Source organism: Alligator mississippiensis, chromosome 3 (genome assembly GCF_030867095.1).
Source record: "Alligator mississippiensis isolate rAllMis1 chromosome 3, rAllMis1, whole genome shotgun sequence".
NCBI classification, from domain to species: Eukaryota; Metazoa; Chordata; order Crocodylia; family Alligatoridae; genus Alligator; species Alligator mississippiensis.
In genome coordinates this window covers 39,851,249-39,867,622 of record NC_081826.1, presented here as the reverse complement: position 1 = coordinate 39,867,622, position 16,374 = coordinate 39,851,249, and the positions used below count along the sequence as shown (strand labels likewise).

Here is a 16,374-nt window from a genome sequence, read left to right as displayed (position 1 = left end):
CATGCCCCTGCCCAAGGTATACAGGCAGTGGATTGCAGCTTTGCCTTGGCTCCAGCGCATGCTGTCACCACTGCAAGATTCCGGCCCTGGCTCCAGGCTTGGCCCTGGAGCAGTTCCCCACTCAGCTGCACACCCTGCCAGCGCTGCGTGGGGCAGTCTCCATGGAGACCCTGGCTCCAGGCTATTATGGCCCCTCTGGTCCTGGGGTGTCCATGGAGATTGGCTGGAGTGATGCAGGCAGGGACTGCTGGGAAATGGAGTCTGTCATGGGCTTGATCTGGCCTTAGGGCCAGACTTTGTCTGTCTCTGGATTAGACTAACATCTTCCAAACAGGGAGCATGTATTGTTTGTAAAGCTACAGGTACACATAAGGCCATTGTAGAAACAAGAAGTATTTCTTTCAAGTGACATTGTCTCAGGCAATCAGATTAAAAGAAGGCCATTCAGTACTAATTTAAGTTAAGCTTTTCTCAGTTATGGAGTCCCTATACTCTATCAGTTTGTTATATCTGAGTTGCATAAGTGCTGTATGGTTCTCTCACAACAGTCATGTCATGAGCACATTCTCATACATTATTTCAGAGTAAAATGAAACCTTAAGGCAATGTCTTTCATTGAAGCTCCTGACAAAGTTTTTTTGATTCCATCTGCCGGATCAGCTAGACATAGGATTCATAGATTCATAGATTCATAGATGTTAGGGTCAGAAGGGACCTCAATAGATCATCAAGTCCGACCCCCTGCATAAGCAGGAAAGAGTGCTGGGTCTAGATGACCCCAGCTAGATACTCGTCTAACCTCCTCTTGAAGACCCCCAGGGTAGGGGAGAGCACCACCTCCCTTGGGAGCCCGTTCCAGACCTTGGCCACTCGAACTGTGAAGAAGTTCTTCCTAATGTCCAGTCTAAATCTGCTCTCTACTAGCTTGTGGCCATTGTTTCTTGTAACCCCCGGGGGCGCCTTGGTGAATAAATCCTCACCAATTCCCTTCTGTGCCCCCGTGATGAACTTATAGGCAGCTACAAGGTCGCCTCTCAACCTTCTCTTGCGGAGGCTGAAAAGGTCCAGTTTCTCTAGTCTCTCCTCGTAGGGCTTGGTCTGCAGGCCCTTGACCATACGAGTTGCCCTTCGCTGTACCCTCTCCAGGTTATCCGCATCCTTCTTGAAGTGTGGTGCTCAGAATTGCACGCAGTACTCCAACTGCGGTCTGACCAACGCCCTATAGAGGGGAAGTATCACCTCCCTGGACCTATTTGTCATGCATCTGCTGATGCACGATAAAGTGCCATTGGCTTTTCTGATGGCTTCGTCACACTGCCGGCTCATGTTCAACTTGGAGTCCACTAGGACTCCAAGATCCCTTTCCACCTCTGTGCCACCCAGCAGGTCATTCCCTAGGCTGTAGGTATGCTGGACATTTTTCCTCCCTAGGTGCAGCACTTTGCATTTCTCCTTGTTGAACTGCATCCTGTTGTTTTCTGCCCACTTGTCCAGCCTATCCAGGTCTGCCTGTAGCTGTTCCCTGCCCTCCAGCGTGTCCACTTCTCCCCCCCCCCCGGGCTTAAATGAGAAAACAAATTAGCTCTATACATAACATGGTTCATTAGATTTTTAGCAGTCTCCAAACAAAAAATTACTGCTTTTTCTCACCCATCCATTCAATAAAAATCAAATGAGGGTAGAATGAGGACTTTATTCAGTTACCTTTTAATAACATACGTGATTTTTAAAACCAAAAAATTCTCATTTGTTGATCTCACTTATAAAAGAAACATTAACACTTGTGAATAATACTTATTTACTATATCATACTTTTCTCCTTTTAATGCCTCAAAAGTAGAACTAAGTAGAGGGAAAAAGTTATCTTAGAAGTCACCATTTTCAATACTTTTTTTTTTTTGTATAGTACAGCAACAGTCAGGCAAAACTGATGTGAAATGTATGGCATATATCATAAATTTATTCATGCCTATGGCCTGCAATAAATTATGTTTCTTTACAAACATATGTTGATACCATTTGTCATAATCATGTTTCATGCACTAGAATCAGAAATTGTATCTTTTTGTTTGACTCTGTTGGGCTTTTTGTGTATTCATCCCATTAGTTGCAAAAATGAAAGATGTCTCATATACCCAAAGGATATATAAAACATGAAAAGTATGAAAATGTGCCAAATACCTTTATATTTCCCAAAACCTTGCTACTGAAGGGATTCTGTTGTTTCTACTTTACCTAAAACTTTGACAATTCCTGTGTGTATTTCACCCCTGAAAACTAGATCATGCCCACGACTGTTCTGAAAAGACATACTATATATAGATGTGTGTATGTGTTTATGTGTATATATATACGTATGTGTGTGTGTGTGTGTGTGTGTATACCCATATACATTAGGCCTGTGCGAAGCAGCTCGTATTCACTTTGGATTTGGACAATTCGGGGGACAGAGAATCACTGTCCTGAATCAATTCAACCAAATCTGATTTGGACCAGGGTAGGGAGGGGAGCAGGAAGGAGAGGCGGGGGTTACTGGTGGCTGTGCCCCGCTGCCACTGTGAACACCGCTGCGGTTGTGGGCCCCAGCCCAAAGCGGTGGGGAGGGGAAGGGAGGTAGGGAATGGCTCTGGACCTGGCCCCAGCTCTGACCCAAAGCAGTGGGGGGAAGGGGACTGGCCCCGGACCCGACCCCAGCCCAAAATGGCGGTGGGGAGGGAGCAGGGTATGGCTCAGGCCCCAGCCCTAAGTCAAAGTGGTGAGGGGAGGCGGGGAGCAGGCCTGGCCCCAGCCCCGAAGTGGCAGGGGGCAGGGGAGAATGACTCAGGCCCCAGCCCGAAGCAGCGGTGGGGAAGGTGGGGAGCAGCCCAGGCCCCAGCCCTGGCCCAAAGTGGCAGGGGGGAGAGGGGGAATGGCTGGCCCCAGCCCTAGCCTGAGGCAAGGGGCAAGGGACATAGGCTCTGTCCCTGCCTGCCCCCCCTGTCATTCTGATGGGTGATTGGCTAGTACATATATATATACACACACACACACATATATACACACACACTCTAATATTATAAAAGCCCAAGTCTGTCTGTCTGTCCGTAATGTTTTATTCACACTCCGATTGGCTGACAGAAACAGGATGAGGCTGACAGTTCAGCCAGATACAAAAAGGGATTGGACAAATACTGGATGGAAAGGGACATCAGAAGCTATTGAGCCTGGGAGTTAGGGGTACAGCTTCTGAATCAGACCTTAAATTTTACAGGGTGCAAGTGAGAGAGGAACAGCGGGGAAAAAACCCCAGGTCAGACCCAGTTCACACTTCCTTTCAGCACTGACTGTGTGGCACAGCAGACTGGGCAACACAGGCCGCCGTTCGGCCCTTCTCACGGCCTGAAACAAGAAAGGCTGGAGGCTGAGCCCGGGCCCCGCCCCGCTGTTTGACGCGGAACGCCGGCGCTGCGTCCCACCGGGGTTGCCAACTCTGAACTATTCCGGGAGGTTTCATGACGTCACGTGTAACGCCACGAATGACTTTTATCTCAGGAAGGCAAACGCATGTGACTATGGCATTTAAAAAACCCACTGGACAACGGTATGAATCAGATTCAACATTGAATATTTATTTCAATGAATGCCCTATCACTGGTCCCCCGGGGGACTCTCAGCAGTCTCCTGGAGATTTCTCTTTAATCCCTGGAGTCGCCGGGGCAACCCTCCGTCCCGCGCAGCCCGCAGCCAGTGGGGAAACCTACTGCCCGGCCCCTCGCGAGCTGCTGTATTCTCATCCCCAAACATGGGGAGGGTTCGGGCCAGGAGCTGAGGCGACCAAGGAGCCTGCGCCGCCCACAGAAGCGGAGCGCGGAGGCAGAGGCGGACAGGGCCGCGCAGGCACCCGCCCGCAGCCTTGCACCCGCGCCCGCCCCACCCCCAGCGCGAGCCTCCCCCGGCCCCGGCCGCGGCTTCCGCCTCGCGGTGTCACCGCCCAACCCTTCCGGCCGGGCCGCGGCGCCGAGCGGGCGCGAGGGGGACCCGTTACGGGGAGGCACGGGCCGCAGAACCCGGAACCGCCTCCCCGACCCAGCTGCCGCCGCGCGGCTCCAGCCGCTGCCACCGGCCACGGTGAAGGGCGGACCCGTGGGGCGGGCGGCATATGACGGGTCGGGCCGGGCCGGGCCGGGCCCCCGCGAGCTGCCTAGTTGGGAACAGCCGGGCCCTAGCCCCGCGGCTGCCGCCGCTTGTGGTTCCCGCCGGCCCGCGCGGCGAGGGCCGGCGCCGACGAGCTCTCGCTTTCCTCCCCCAGCGCTTGGCCGCGGTCCGGCTCCGCCAGGATGCTGGAGTCCTACGTGACCCCCATCTTAATGAGTTACGTGAATCGCTACATTAAGAACCTGAAGCCCTCGGACCTGCAGCTGTCGCTATGGGGAGGAGACGTGGTCCTGAGCAAGCTGGAGCTGAAGCTGGACGTCCTGGAGCAGGTACGTGGTGGCCCTCCTCTCCCTCCGCTGCTTCACTGCAGGTGGCTGACAGCGACAGCGTTCGTGTTGCTGACAGCTCCGCACCCGCGCTGCCTTCTGCGTTTTGGCACCTTGGTTTTTTTCCCATCTGAGCCTCTTTGGGCTTTTGGTTTCCTCTGGGCAGTGTCTGCCTGCGCGGTGGGCTCTGCATCTGCCCCTGTTTGGTGAACAGGGAATCCTTCACTTCTTGCAGATGGTTGGGCTGAGGAGACATCCTTCATCCTGCCTGACCTGTTGCTACCTCAGGGTATGGGCAAGTGCCCAAGCTGCTTCCCCAGTTGGTATTTTTACTTTTGTTTCCATCCCCAAGTGTCATTTTTGTCTTGGTGATCTTAGTCCAAACCCATCAGTTAGCTGGTTCATTGCTAATTTATCCTAAATACCCCTGCTGGTATCTGTTTAGGCCAAAACACTGGTGTTCTCTCAGCTGAGGTGGGGTCTCTTAGCTCAGTGGTCTCCTACTTAAGGAGATCAACTTTGGCATTTAAAAGCAACCCAAGATCTACTGTGCACTGCTACTGCCCCCCCCCCCCTTCCCACCTCTCCCCTGCCCAGCAGGTAAGTCTGTGGGGAGTGGAAGGGAGGGGGGCAGATGGAGGCAGAGGGAAAAAAAAATATTTTGAGGTGCACCTCCCCAGCAGGTAAATCCCACCCAGCAGGGGCCCCACCCAGCTTACCCCTGCTCCTGCCTCTGCGGCACTGTTCCTCACTGCAGGGGCCTTGATCTGGCCCCCGCCCCTTCTGTCTCCCAGGGACTGACCTGCTGGACTGGGGCACACCTGTGTATGCACGTGGGCACTCAAGCCTCCCACCCCAGCCTTGGATTGACTCCAGGAGGCTCTGAGATCTACCAGTGGATTGAGATCCGCTGGTTGGTAACCACTGCCTTAGCTGAATCCTGGGCAGCACGCAGGGGTGGCTGCTGTTGAGCAATCAGTTGTGCACTTCTACCACCCCAGGCTCTCTCTTTGGGGATAAACCTCAGCACTGACTGACTTAAATTTAATTGCTAGAAACAGCAATCTCCTAAAATGCTTCTCATTTATATTGCAAGTCATTAATTTCTAATATGATAAATTGAGTTAAGAAAGCTTCCCAGGAGATTTATCCTTCAAAGAGCATGGGGTTTTGGATTATTGTAATCAGAACCTTTGTTTTTTCTGCCTCTGAACTTCTTCAGGGGTATAAAATGGGTGGAGTATATTGATTGCTACTCTTACCCAGGTTTTCTGGTTGACTTGATTCTTCCTCCAAGCAGCTGATACTTAGGATAGTCTATGCGCTCTGGAGTTTTTGGTCATGAGAGTTTTGTAGTTTTCCAAGACCTGTTTGCAGTTCATCTTACGTTAGCACATTTCAGTTTGATCAGTTTTCTGGTTGTCTCTGTTTCCTGAAAAAACTTTTACACAGTAGTCAAGTTGCTGTATACCTGGTCAATCCATGTTGCCAGCCCAGACTAGGTATTTAGGAGTTGGGTTTCAAAATTTGTCCTGACACCTTATGGCTAATAATTTAACCAAATATTTGTTTCCAGGTAATGGAAACTGATCTACTCTGGTCAGTTTTCCACTTTAGGAGAAAACAAAGATATGTAGGGTATTAGTATGCCCTGTGGATAGTTTGTTTTATTTATGCTACATTATGCATCAGCATTTCAATAGAGATGTCAGAAAACAGCATTGCAGACAATCTTCTTTTTCAAGAATCTCAGCTCACACTTCAGTGCCAGGTTCAATGGAAGGAAGTTTGCACCACTGATGATTTCTAGTTAGGTTAAAGGAGAGAGCAAAACCTCTTGTTATTTTCCAGAGCTCAAAGGTCATACAGTACATGCATATTAAGAAAAATAAAATGTAAGGCTGTCTTAAATAGTGCCATCTGGTGACATCTTCTGTGACATTACTACTTAGGCCAGGGCTGCATCTGGCCCTTGAGGAGTTAACCTGTGGTCTCTGGACTCCTGGTCTGGGTGCTGGTTTCCCTCCACTGCTTCAGCTGCTGCTGCAGCTAGAGTTCCAGGGTTCCCTCTCCCTCCAGCTTCCTGCCCCCACCCCTGAGGACAGGGCAGGGTCACATCCTCTGCAGGGCTGAGGGAACCCACAGCACCTGTGTGGCATGTCATCATGGTGCCAGCACAGTATAGCAGGGCAGGGACAGGACACCAGCTTCCTGGACATGGCAGGAGGTAGGTGTGTAGTGAGACCTGGAGGGGTTCTTGTGTGTTGCAGCATGTGGCCAGGGAGTCTGTCATCCCTGGTCACTCGGAAGTTACGTAGCCCTGACTTAGGCCATGTAGATGAGGTAGCCAAGCTTTCCAAAATGAAGGAATGAGAATGAAATTCTTTGAATCCAGGGAAAGCAGGATAATCTGTTGTTAGTGCAGCTCAGGAGATTTGCATTGAGTTAGTAGCTTTGCCATAAACTTGCTTTTTGAAATGGAGCAAGTTTTGTAGGCTCTCATTCTGCATGTAATATGTCACTGAGTTCAGTGCAACTGTTTATGCATGTAGAGATACCTCCATGTATAACTGCTTGCAGTATTTGGGGCCCTAATATCTGTGCCTGTCAGTTTTCCATTAGTGAAATAGGATCATCATAGTAAGCAGGAGGATTAATAGTGAGTAGCCATGTTGTTACCGCTATCAGTGTTTGTAAATCAGCTGACACTTCAGTTGTTATAGAAACAAATGTTGCCTCTGGTACTTGTCAGAGGCAACCAATCATAGAAAATTAGGGTTGGAAGGGATCTCAGGAGATCATCTAGTCCAACTCCCTGCTCCAGGCAGGGCTATCGCCAACTAGATCATTCCAGCCAGGGCTTTGTTTAGCTGGGTCTTAAAAACCTCCAAGAATGGAGATTCCACAGCTTTTCTGAGTAGCCTGTTCCAGTGCTTTACTACTCTTCTTGAGAGAGCTTTTCCTAATATCCAACCTAAACTTCCCTTGTTGCAACTTGAGACCATTGCTTCTCCTTGATCTGTCATAGGCTGGAAAGAGGAACCTGCATATTACTGATGCTGTTCCTTACCAAGCAGGGCTGATGACACAGCTCCTTGCAGCATAGGGCAGGAGCAGATATGGAGCTCCCCATGTGCCTGCATCAGCTGGGAGTCAGCTGTGGGGAGGCCAGGGATAGCAGAGCAGTGGCATACAGGATTGTCTTTCCAGTGTCTGCTCCGTGCCAGCATGGCAAATAGTTGAGCGGGGGAGAGGCAGGGAGGGGAGCCAGGCATGGAGCAGACACTGGAAGAAGGAACCTGTGTATCACTGCTGCTGTCCCCAGCTGATCTGGGCTCTCTGGACAGCCCCTTCTCACAGCTCCCAGGTGGAGCAGTCTGATACTAAGACAAGGCTGTTTTCTCCATGTTGAATGGGGGGGGGGAACCTTGCTTAGAATCGAATAAATTTGACAATTACCATGTTTACAAATTAAATTTAGCAACAGTACAGGTTGTATCAAAAATCTGTGTGGATTTCCCCCTCCCCCCCTTTTTATGGTAACCCTTGTAGCTTTGTAGTTAAGGTTGAGTTCCAGTTTGTATTTAAATCAAAAGTGCAGCACTTTTTTTTTGAGCACAGTGTGAATTTTTTAGAGAATTTTTAAGTAATCTTTAATTAAGTGGAGGTAAGATTAAATTAGATGCAGTCATTTAAGAAATTTTGGATAACAGTGTTTTCCTTATCCTGAATGATTGTAATAATGGAATTTTAAAAGACCCCTCAAACTTTCTACATTTTAAAAATTGATTGAGGCTATAGGTGAAGAAATTATGTTCAAATTAATACACTTTATATGTAAATATTCTAATACAGATTAGCAAGAATAATTTCAAAATTCTGGCATCACTTAAGGGGGTCCATTGTAGTGTTGGAGGTAACTCAACCACTCACAACTTTGTTGCACAGCTAACTTGCATGTGATATTTTTGTTGCTTGTAATGAATCAGGAATGAGGGAGACAGGACACGCACCAAATTCTTTTGGGCAGTATTTATATTTTGCAATAGTATTTTAGAGCCCTAATCATTTACTATGACCCCATTTTGTTATTCCCCACACAAACTCGAGTGGGGAGGTGAAGAGCCTTTGATAAATTAATTGGTGTAATTGTCACTGCTTGTTAAAGATTCCATGGCTGCTGTGCTTCAGAGGGTTGCTGTTGTGTTGTTACTCTTTTTCCATTGTGTCACAAGGCAGCACTGCCCTGAGAGTGTTTTCAGAAATGCAGGAAGACCCATTAAAGAGACAGATGCTGGGACTCTGTGGTGGTTTCCACCCAGGTTTTGTGTTAGGCTAGGCCATGGGTCGGCAACCCCCGGCATGTGTGCTGAGCATGGCATGCAAGGCCATTTTCCTTGGCATGTGTTGGGGCCAGAGCTGGGGGCAGGGAGGCAGCAGCTGTTTGCAGCCTCCCAGCTGCAGCTGGCCCCAGCTCTGGGTAGCTGCTGCCAACTGAGAGCCTGGGCTGCTCCCAGCAGGCAGCTGGGAGGCTGCAAGCCCTGCTGGGAGTAGCCTGGCCGCAGCTACCCAAAACCAGGCTGGCTGAAGCCAGGAGGCTACGAACAGCTGCTGCCTCCCCAACCCTGGCCCTGGCCCTGGCCCCAACAGGTGCAGTGCTGGAACCTGCTGCCTTCCCCTAGTCTGGGGCCTGGAGACAGCTGGGGCTGGGGCAGGAGGGCAGCAGCTGTTTGTAGCCTCCTGGCTGCAGCTGGCCTCAGCTCTGGATAGCTGCTGATAGCTACAGAGCCTGGGCTGCTCCCACCGGCTGACTGGGAGGATAGAAGCTCTGCTACAAGCAGCCCAGGCTCTGTGGCTATCAGCAGCTACCCAGAACCTGGGCCAGCTGCAAATATCTGCTACCTCTCTGCCCTGGCCCTGGCTCCAGCTGCCTCCCAGCCCTAGCTGCCTCCCAGCCCTGGCCCTGGGCTCTGGGGAGGCAGCAAATACTGGCAATGCTCCCCTCTGTGCTGCCCTCGCCGCCGCTTCTGCAGAGCAGCGTTGTAACTCGGTTGGCAGGGCACAGCGTGGGGTGCAAAAAGATGTTGCTCAGGTCGCACACGCTGCGCTCCTGGCCCTGCTGCCTTCCTCTGAGCCCTGTGGAGTGCAATGTGCGCTGCCGCTCAGGGTTGCACACAAAGGGGCTGCATAGGGAAGCTGCCTGCTGCTGCAAGCTCCGCACTGCCCGGGTCACATTTCCCCTGTGTGTATGGGAGCAGTGTGGACAGCACGCAAGGATGTGCCCCTTGCTGCTGCTGCTGCCCCTGCCTGCAGGGGAAGTGTGGCCAGGGCAGTGGGGAGCTCGGAGCAGGCAGTGTTCTGCGCCCCCTGCCGTGCTGGGTTCCAACGCTGCTCTAAAGAAGCAGCTGCGAGGCAGCACAGCAGGGAGCATCACTGGTATTTACTGCCCCCTTGGAGCCCGGGGCTGGGGCTGGGAGGCAGCAGATGTTTGCAGCTGGGGCTTTGGGTGGGGGGCAAGGGGCATAAGCAGGGCATCCTGCCATGTACCCCCTGCCCTCATTTTGTTTTTCTGGCATACTGGCACTCCAGAACCTTCCAAGGTAGGCATTGTGGGGTTTTTGGCACTCTGGCCAAAAAACGTTGCCTACCCCTGGGCTAGGCTCTGTTATAGCCCAATAAACCAAGAGGTCACTTGCAAAGTAAGGGCTAGATTCACCTATATGTTTTGACAGCTTTATGATACTTTGCAAAGCAGCTCTAAACCCAATTTAGTTGACTAGCATGCTGTGGCAAGCCTGCTCCTGAAGTAAAAAGACAATCTAAAGTTTTTACTCTTTATCTTTAAATTGTTAGTAGTATTGAAAAAGCATTCTTATTGCATTTGTAGCTTAGTGTTGCGCTATCATCTGACTGAATAGGTTGTCACCTACAAAAGCTTATGTTACAAGTTAGTCTCTAAGGGCATTTATACACATACCTTTTTGTTCCGCAATGTGCCAGAAATCCAGCGGGTCGGAGCAGACTCAGTTAATCAAGTCTGCTCTGCACACAAGCTGATGTGCACCACGCTGCGCTGTGGGCAGTTGTATAAGTGACGGAAAAGGGTGGCGGTGTACTTTTGAACTAAAGCACCTTTGTGTTTTATTTCAAAAGCGCGCTGCTGTCATTTTCTCAGTGCTGATGTGCATTTTGCTTCTTATACAACTGTATGTGTTGCAGTGCTGGGCACAACTATATATAGTTGTTATATACACAACTGTATATAACAGGTGTTATATATATATATATATTATATATATGTATATATGTTATATATGTTATTTTTATATATATGTATGTATGTATATATATGTGTATATAACGGGTATAAACTGGTTGAGAGTGGATTTAGGTTAGATATTAGGAAGAAATTGTTCACAGTAAGGGTGGCCAGGATCTGGAATGGGCTTCCAAGAGAGGTGGTGCTATCACCTAGCTTGGAGGTCTTCAAGAGGAGGCTAGATAGTCACCTGGCTGGGGTCATCTGACCTCGGTCCTCTTTCCTGCCAGGGGCAGGGGGTCAGACATGATGATCCATTGTGGTCCCTTCCGACTCTGCAATCTATGAATCTATGAACTATATGTACAAATGCCCTAAGCTACCACTACCCTTGGGAACTATACATTTTCTTTGAAAACTGAAGAAATTTCCATTCCAAAGTGGCATTAAAATAGTTAATATTGAATACTTAGTGGAATGTTAAGGCAGAAATAGTACAGTAGTATTGTGATTATTCCTAAGGCAAGCATTAGAAACCAAGGCAATTCAGCATTCAGTTTGTTTTAATGTTTAAGTATGGAAATGAACAGTTAAGACATTCATCTTAACTCTGTCTTGTGGAGAAACCACCAGGTAGAAAACTATGAAAAATTCTAATGTCTTTAAAAATCAGCTTAATATAATCTGGAATTGCAAAAATAAGATGTTCAGCATAATTGTACAAATATTGCATGGCATCACTGTGTTATATAATTTGCAGAATAGAGTTGTATGGGAGGCAGAAGAACTTGATTTTAACATGGAATAGTGCTTATCTTCCCCATGTCACACATTTTAAAGGATCGGATTTGAGGTCTAGAAAGACCATCTGATCTAATGTCCTGAGTAATAAAGGCCAAAGAATCTAACTCAGTCACTTCTGCATAAAGTCCATGACTTGTATAGCTTAATTTTGACTTCAGCTCTACTTCTTCATTAAAAAAATGCTTGCTTTTATTCAAAGGGCTTTCTGTGTCTTGTAGGAAGCTTTAGATAAAAATGGGAATTTGTGTTAAATCCATCTGGTAAATAATGGAAAAAAACTATTTTAGAATGTCTTTTAAAGTAAACCCAGAATTCCCACATGTAAAGGCAAATCAAGATCTAAATAAACATTGCAATACTGATGATTGGCATAGGAATTAAATATCTGCGAGACCAGCAGATTAGCTTACTTTTGTAACTCACTTTGCTAGTAGCTTACTATCTTCCTGTGGGAAAGCCTTGCCTGGATACTAGTGTTTTTTTTTTTTAAATAAGAAAACATAGTGTTTCTCATTCTTGTGGCCATTTACATCAGCTTTTTGACAACTATAATAAATAAAACATTTGGTTTCATTCATCATAAATGGTGAATGTAGCAACTACCTGCTATAATATAAGACCTGTTTTTAGTGACTTAAAGAACTTTGCCAAAGTCAAAGTTAGGCCGTTCATATTAAAATTTCCCATGCTGGGTCTCTAAGGCTGAATTTTTTGGGAAAATTTCAGTTAGAATGATTCATTTGCTTCCATGAGTGAGTGAAAAAATGTGAAAAAAAATCTGTTCTTCTTTAAACCATTCTTAAACCCTCTCTTTGAGAAACTCTAGCCCCTCCATATTTTGGAGTATGAACTTGGAATGTAGTGTGTGCATGTGTGTGGGAGTCTTGTCAGAGAAGTGCCTGTTGCTGTCTTTATTGTAAGTCTGTCAAATTTGACCAAATTAAAAGTTTTTTGAAAATTTGCAGCTTACATACGGTTCCTAAGGTTTGTTGGAATTTGGTAGCTATCTTGTCTGGAGTTTCTGTCTGCAGTGAGTGTATTTCATTGTCATAGCATCTTTGTGCTTGATGAGGATGCAGAGAGGGATGAGGAGGGATGATAAAGAGCCTAAAGGGGAAGGAGGTTAAGAGCAGTGGCTGGGAATGAGGGACAAGGGTAAGAGAGGAGAGGAGATGCAGACAACTAGGGGACGTGGCAGGAGCACAGATTGGGATGGAATGGCCAAAGCAGTGGATGGATAGTAATAAGAACAGGAAGAGTTAGGAATATGAGCAGAGCAGATGAAAGGTCTGGGGGTAACAGTCGGAAGAGAATGGGATGGGGAGTGATAGGATGGAAAAGTTTGTTGTTATTATAGCAAACTAATGAATTTGGGATTGAATTTGACTCCTTGGCCTCATCATAGATTTCATAGATTGCATAGACATTAGGGCTGGAAGGGACCTCTGAACATCATCGAGTCCAGCCCCCTGCCCAAAGGGCAGGAAGTCAGCTGGGGTCATAGGATCCCAGCAAGATAAGCATCCAGTTTGCTCTTGGTGTTCAATGAAGGCGCTTGAACAACCTCCGGTGGCAGGCTGTTCCAGACCTTGGGGGCTCGGACAGTAAAGAAATTCTTCCTTATGTCCAGCCTGAAGCGATCTTGAAATAGTTTGTGACCATTCGACCTCGTCATCCCTTGGGGCGCTCTGGTGAACAAACGTTCCCCCCAGATACTGGTGGTCACCCCTGATAAACTTGTAGGTGGCCATCAGATCACTCCTGAGCCTGCGCTTTTTCAGGCTAAAGAGCCCCAGGGCTCTCAGCCTGTCATCGTAGGGTCTGCTTCCCTGACCTCCGATCATGCGCGTGGCTCGTCTCTGGACTCTCTCAAGCTTCTCCACATCCTTTTTGAATTGTGGAGCCCAAAACTGGACACAGTACTCCAGCTGCGGCCTCACTAAGGCCGAGTACAGGGGGAGAATGACGTCCCGGGATTTGCTTGAGAAGCATCTATGGATGCAAGCCAGCGTTTTGGTCGCTTTACTAGCCACCGCATCGCATTGCAGGCTCATGTTCATCTTGTGGTCAATGATGACCCCCAAGTCTCTTTCTTGCATAGTGCTAGCCAACATAGCACTGCCGAGCCTATAAGGATGCTGCGGGTTTTTTTTCCCCAAGGTGGAGAACCTTGCATTTATCGGCGTTGAACACCATCAGATTCTCATCCGCCCACTTGCTGAGCCTGTCCAGGTCAGCCTGGATCATGTCTTTCTTGTCTAGCAAATAGCTATAAAATATACCAGTGAAATATGGTATTGTTAGAGTGGTGTTGTAGTCATGTATCCATTTTCATCCTTTAGTGAAAATTCACTTAGAAGGTGTTTCTGCTACCAGTGACTCCATTAGCTAAAGTGGAGAGGTCTGCAAAAGGTCCTAGCTCTGGTGGTGACCCTTATGGGATCAGTTTAATTCTGCAGGCTGAAACTTTTTTTATAATTTGAATTTTGGAGAAGTTTTCTTTTTTTTTTTTCTTTTCTTTTGAATGTAAAGGTTGCAAAGAATGTAAAGGCCCAGGGAGGAATAGGACCCCTGCTAAATGGGCAGAAACAATTGGTGACGGACAGTCTCTTTTTATGACCATGTTACGAAATGCCTGGACACAGGAGGAGGGGTGGATGTCGTATACTTAGACTTCAGGAAGGCCTTCGATACGGTATCCCACCCCATAGGTGAACAAGTTAAGAGGCTGTGACTTGGATGACTACACAGTCCGGTGGGTGGCAAATTGGCTGGAGGGTCGCACCCAGAGAGTCGTGGTGGATGGGTCGGCTTCGACCTGGAAGGGTGTGGGCAGTGGGGTCCCGCAGGGCTCGGTCCTTGGACCGATACTCTTTAATGTCTTCATCAGTGACTTGGACGAGGGAGTCAAATGTACTCTGTCCAAGTTTGCAGATGACACAAAGCTATGGGGAGAAGTGGACACGCCGGAGGTCAGGGAACAGCTGCAAGCAGACCTGGACAGGTTAGACAAGTGGGCAGAAAACAACAGAATGCAGTTCAACAAGGAGAAATGCAAAGTGTTGCACCTAGGGAGGAAAAATGTCCAGCACACCTACAGCCTAGGGAATGACCTGCTGGGTGGCATGGAAGTGGAAAGGGATCTTGGAGTCCTAGCGGACTCTAAGATGAACATGAGTTAGCAGTGTGACGAAGCCATCAGAAAAGCCAATGGCACTTTATCGTGCATCAGCAGATGCATGACAAATAGGTCCAAGGAGGTGATACTTCCCCTCTATCGGGCGCTGGTCAGACCGCAGTTGGAGTACTGCGTGCAATTCTGGGCGCTGCAATTCAAGAGGGATGTGGATAACCTGGAGGGGGTCCAGAGAAGGGCCACTCGTATGGTTAAGGGCCTGCAGACCAAGCCCTACGAGGAGAGACTAGAGAAACTGGACCTTTTCAGCCTCCGCAAGAGAAGGTTGAGAGGCGACCTTGTGGCTGCCTATAAGTTCATCACGGGGGCACAGAAGGGAATTGGTGAGGTTTTATTCACCAAGGCGCTCCCGGGGGTTACAAGAAATAATGGCCACAAGCTAGAAGAGAGCAGATTTAGATTGGACGTTAGGAGGAACTTCTTCACAGTTCGAGTGGCCAAGGTCTGGAACGGGCTCCCAAGGGAGGTGGTGCTCTCCCCTACCCTGGGGGTCTTCAAGAGGAGGTTAGATAACAATCTAGCTGGGGTCATCTAGACCCAGCACTCTTTCCTGCCTATGCAGGGGGTCGGACTCAATGATCTATTGAGGTCCCTTCCAACCCTAACATCTATGAATCTATGAAAGTCAGGCACTCAAAAATTGGGAAATGCTTACACACAAAAGGACCAGAATAGGGCAACTTTATTTCTGGGATTATGTCATAATCTTTCATTAAACAGTTACCTAATATTGTTTCCTCAAGAGCATTATCTCTGTTAGTGCACAGAATATGCTTTGGCTATGAATTGAAACCGCATTGTAAATGAAATATTTGTAGGATTCCTGCCTCGGTTGCAAAAAGGAAGGGTTTTTTAAGTAATATTTTTATTGGACCAATCACTCCTGTTGGGAGTGATTTTAGACAAGCAGTTTGGCACCAAGTACCCTTCCTTAAGTTGGAGAAAGAAGCAGGTACAGTACTTGTCTAGCTTCTCCTTGCCCCCTTGCCACTCAGCTAAGTGGGCGGCGTCAAAATTTGGGGTGGCTGCAGCCTCCTCCCTGAGCTGCCAGAGCCCGCTCTGAGCCCAGCCCCCAATGAGAAAAGCCCCGCATAGCACTGGCTCCACTTCCACCCTGCAGCTGCAACCCGCCCCGCACCATGCAGATCTGGGGCACCCCCTCCTCCCGGGGTGTAAGCAGCGGTGGGAGCAGCCCCCACACCATGAACCACGTCTCCGTCCTGTGTCCCCCCCCCCCCCCCACCCCCGGCTGGGCAGCGGCTGCCCCTGCCCCCTCCCCCACTACGGGGGGTGTTGATCTGCACCCCCATGCCCCTTCCTGCCCCCCTCTCCTTCCACCACAATGGACTTACCAGCTGATGGCAGCTGTATCAGATATTGGATTGGTATCGGCCGAAATACCTCCTTAAATACCAGCTATTGGTATTGACCCCCAAAAACTCTGTCGATGCACCCCTAGTAAACACCTTATTAAATTTCTTGGGTAGGGTTCTTATTTCATTCCAATGTGTTGGTGTTAAACCTCTCCTACCAGGAAGCCAGCTCTTAGATCGAGTGGGGGGGATCAACGTAGAGACTATGCAGGCCTCTCGGGCCCTTTGGGGCTTTAGCAGGTTGACATGATATATCTCTGTACCTTGCCATTTCCCCACTAG

General features: G+C 48.6%; 1 protein-coding gene across 2 annotated transcripts in view; it reads left to right on the top strand.

Annotated features, from left to right (window-relative positions):
* The first annotated feature begins 3,506 nt into the window (after positions 1 to 3,506).
* The window catches only part of VPS13B (vacuolar protein sorting 13 homolog B), an 877,527-nt gene continuing 864,659 nt past the window's right edge, over positions 3,507 to 16,374 (top strand). The window contains exons 1-2 of one of the 2 annotated variants that reach the window (XM_059723846.1): positions 3,507 to 3,580; positions 4,289 to 4,463. In XM_059723846.1, the coding sequence (XP_059579829.1) occupies positions 3,516 to 3,580; positions 4,289 to 4,463 (240 nt within the window). In that variant the 5' untranslated portion in view covers positions 3,507 to 3,515. Of the gene's footprint in view, positions 3,581 to 3,979; positions 4,464 to 16,374 lie in introns of those variants that run through there. The other variant, XM_006263597.4, reaches the window with a different exon arrangement.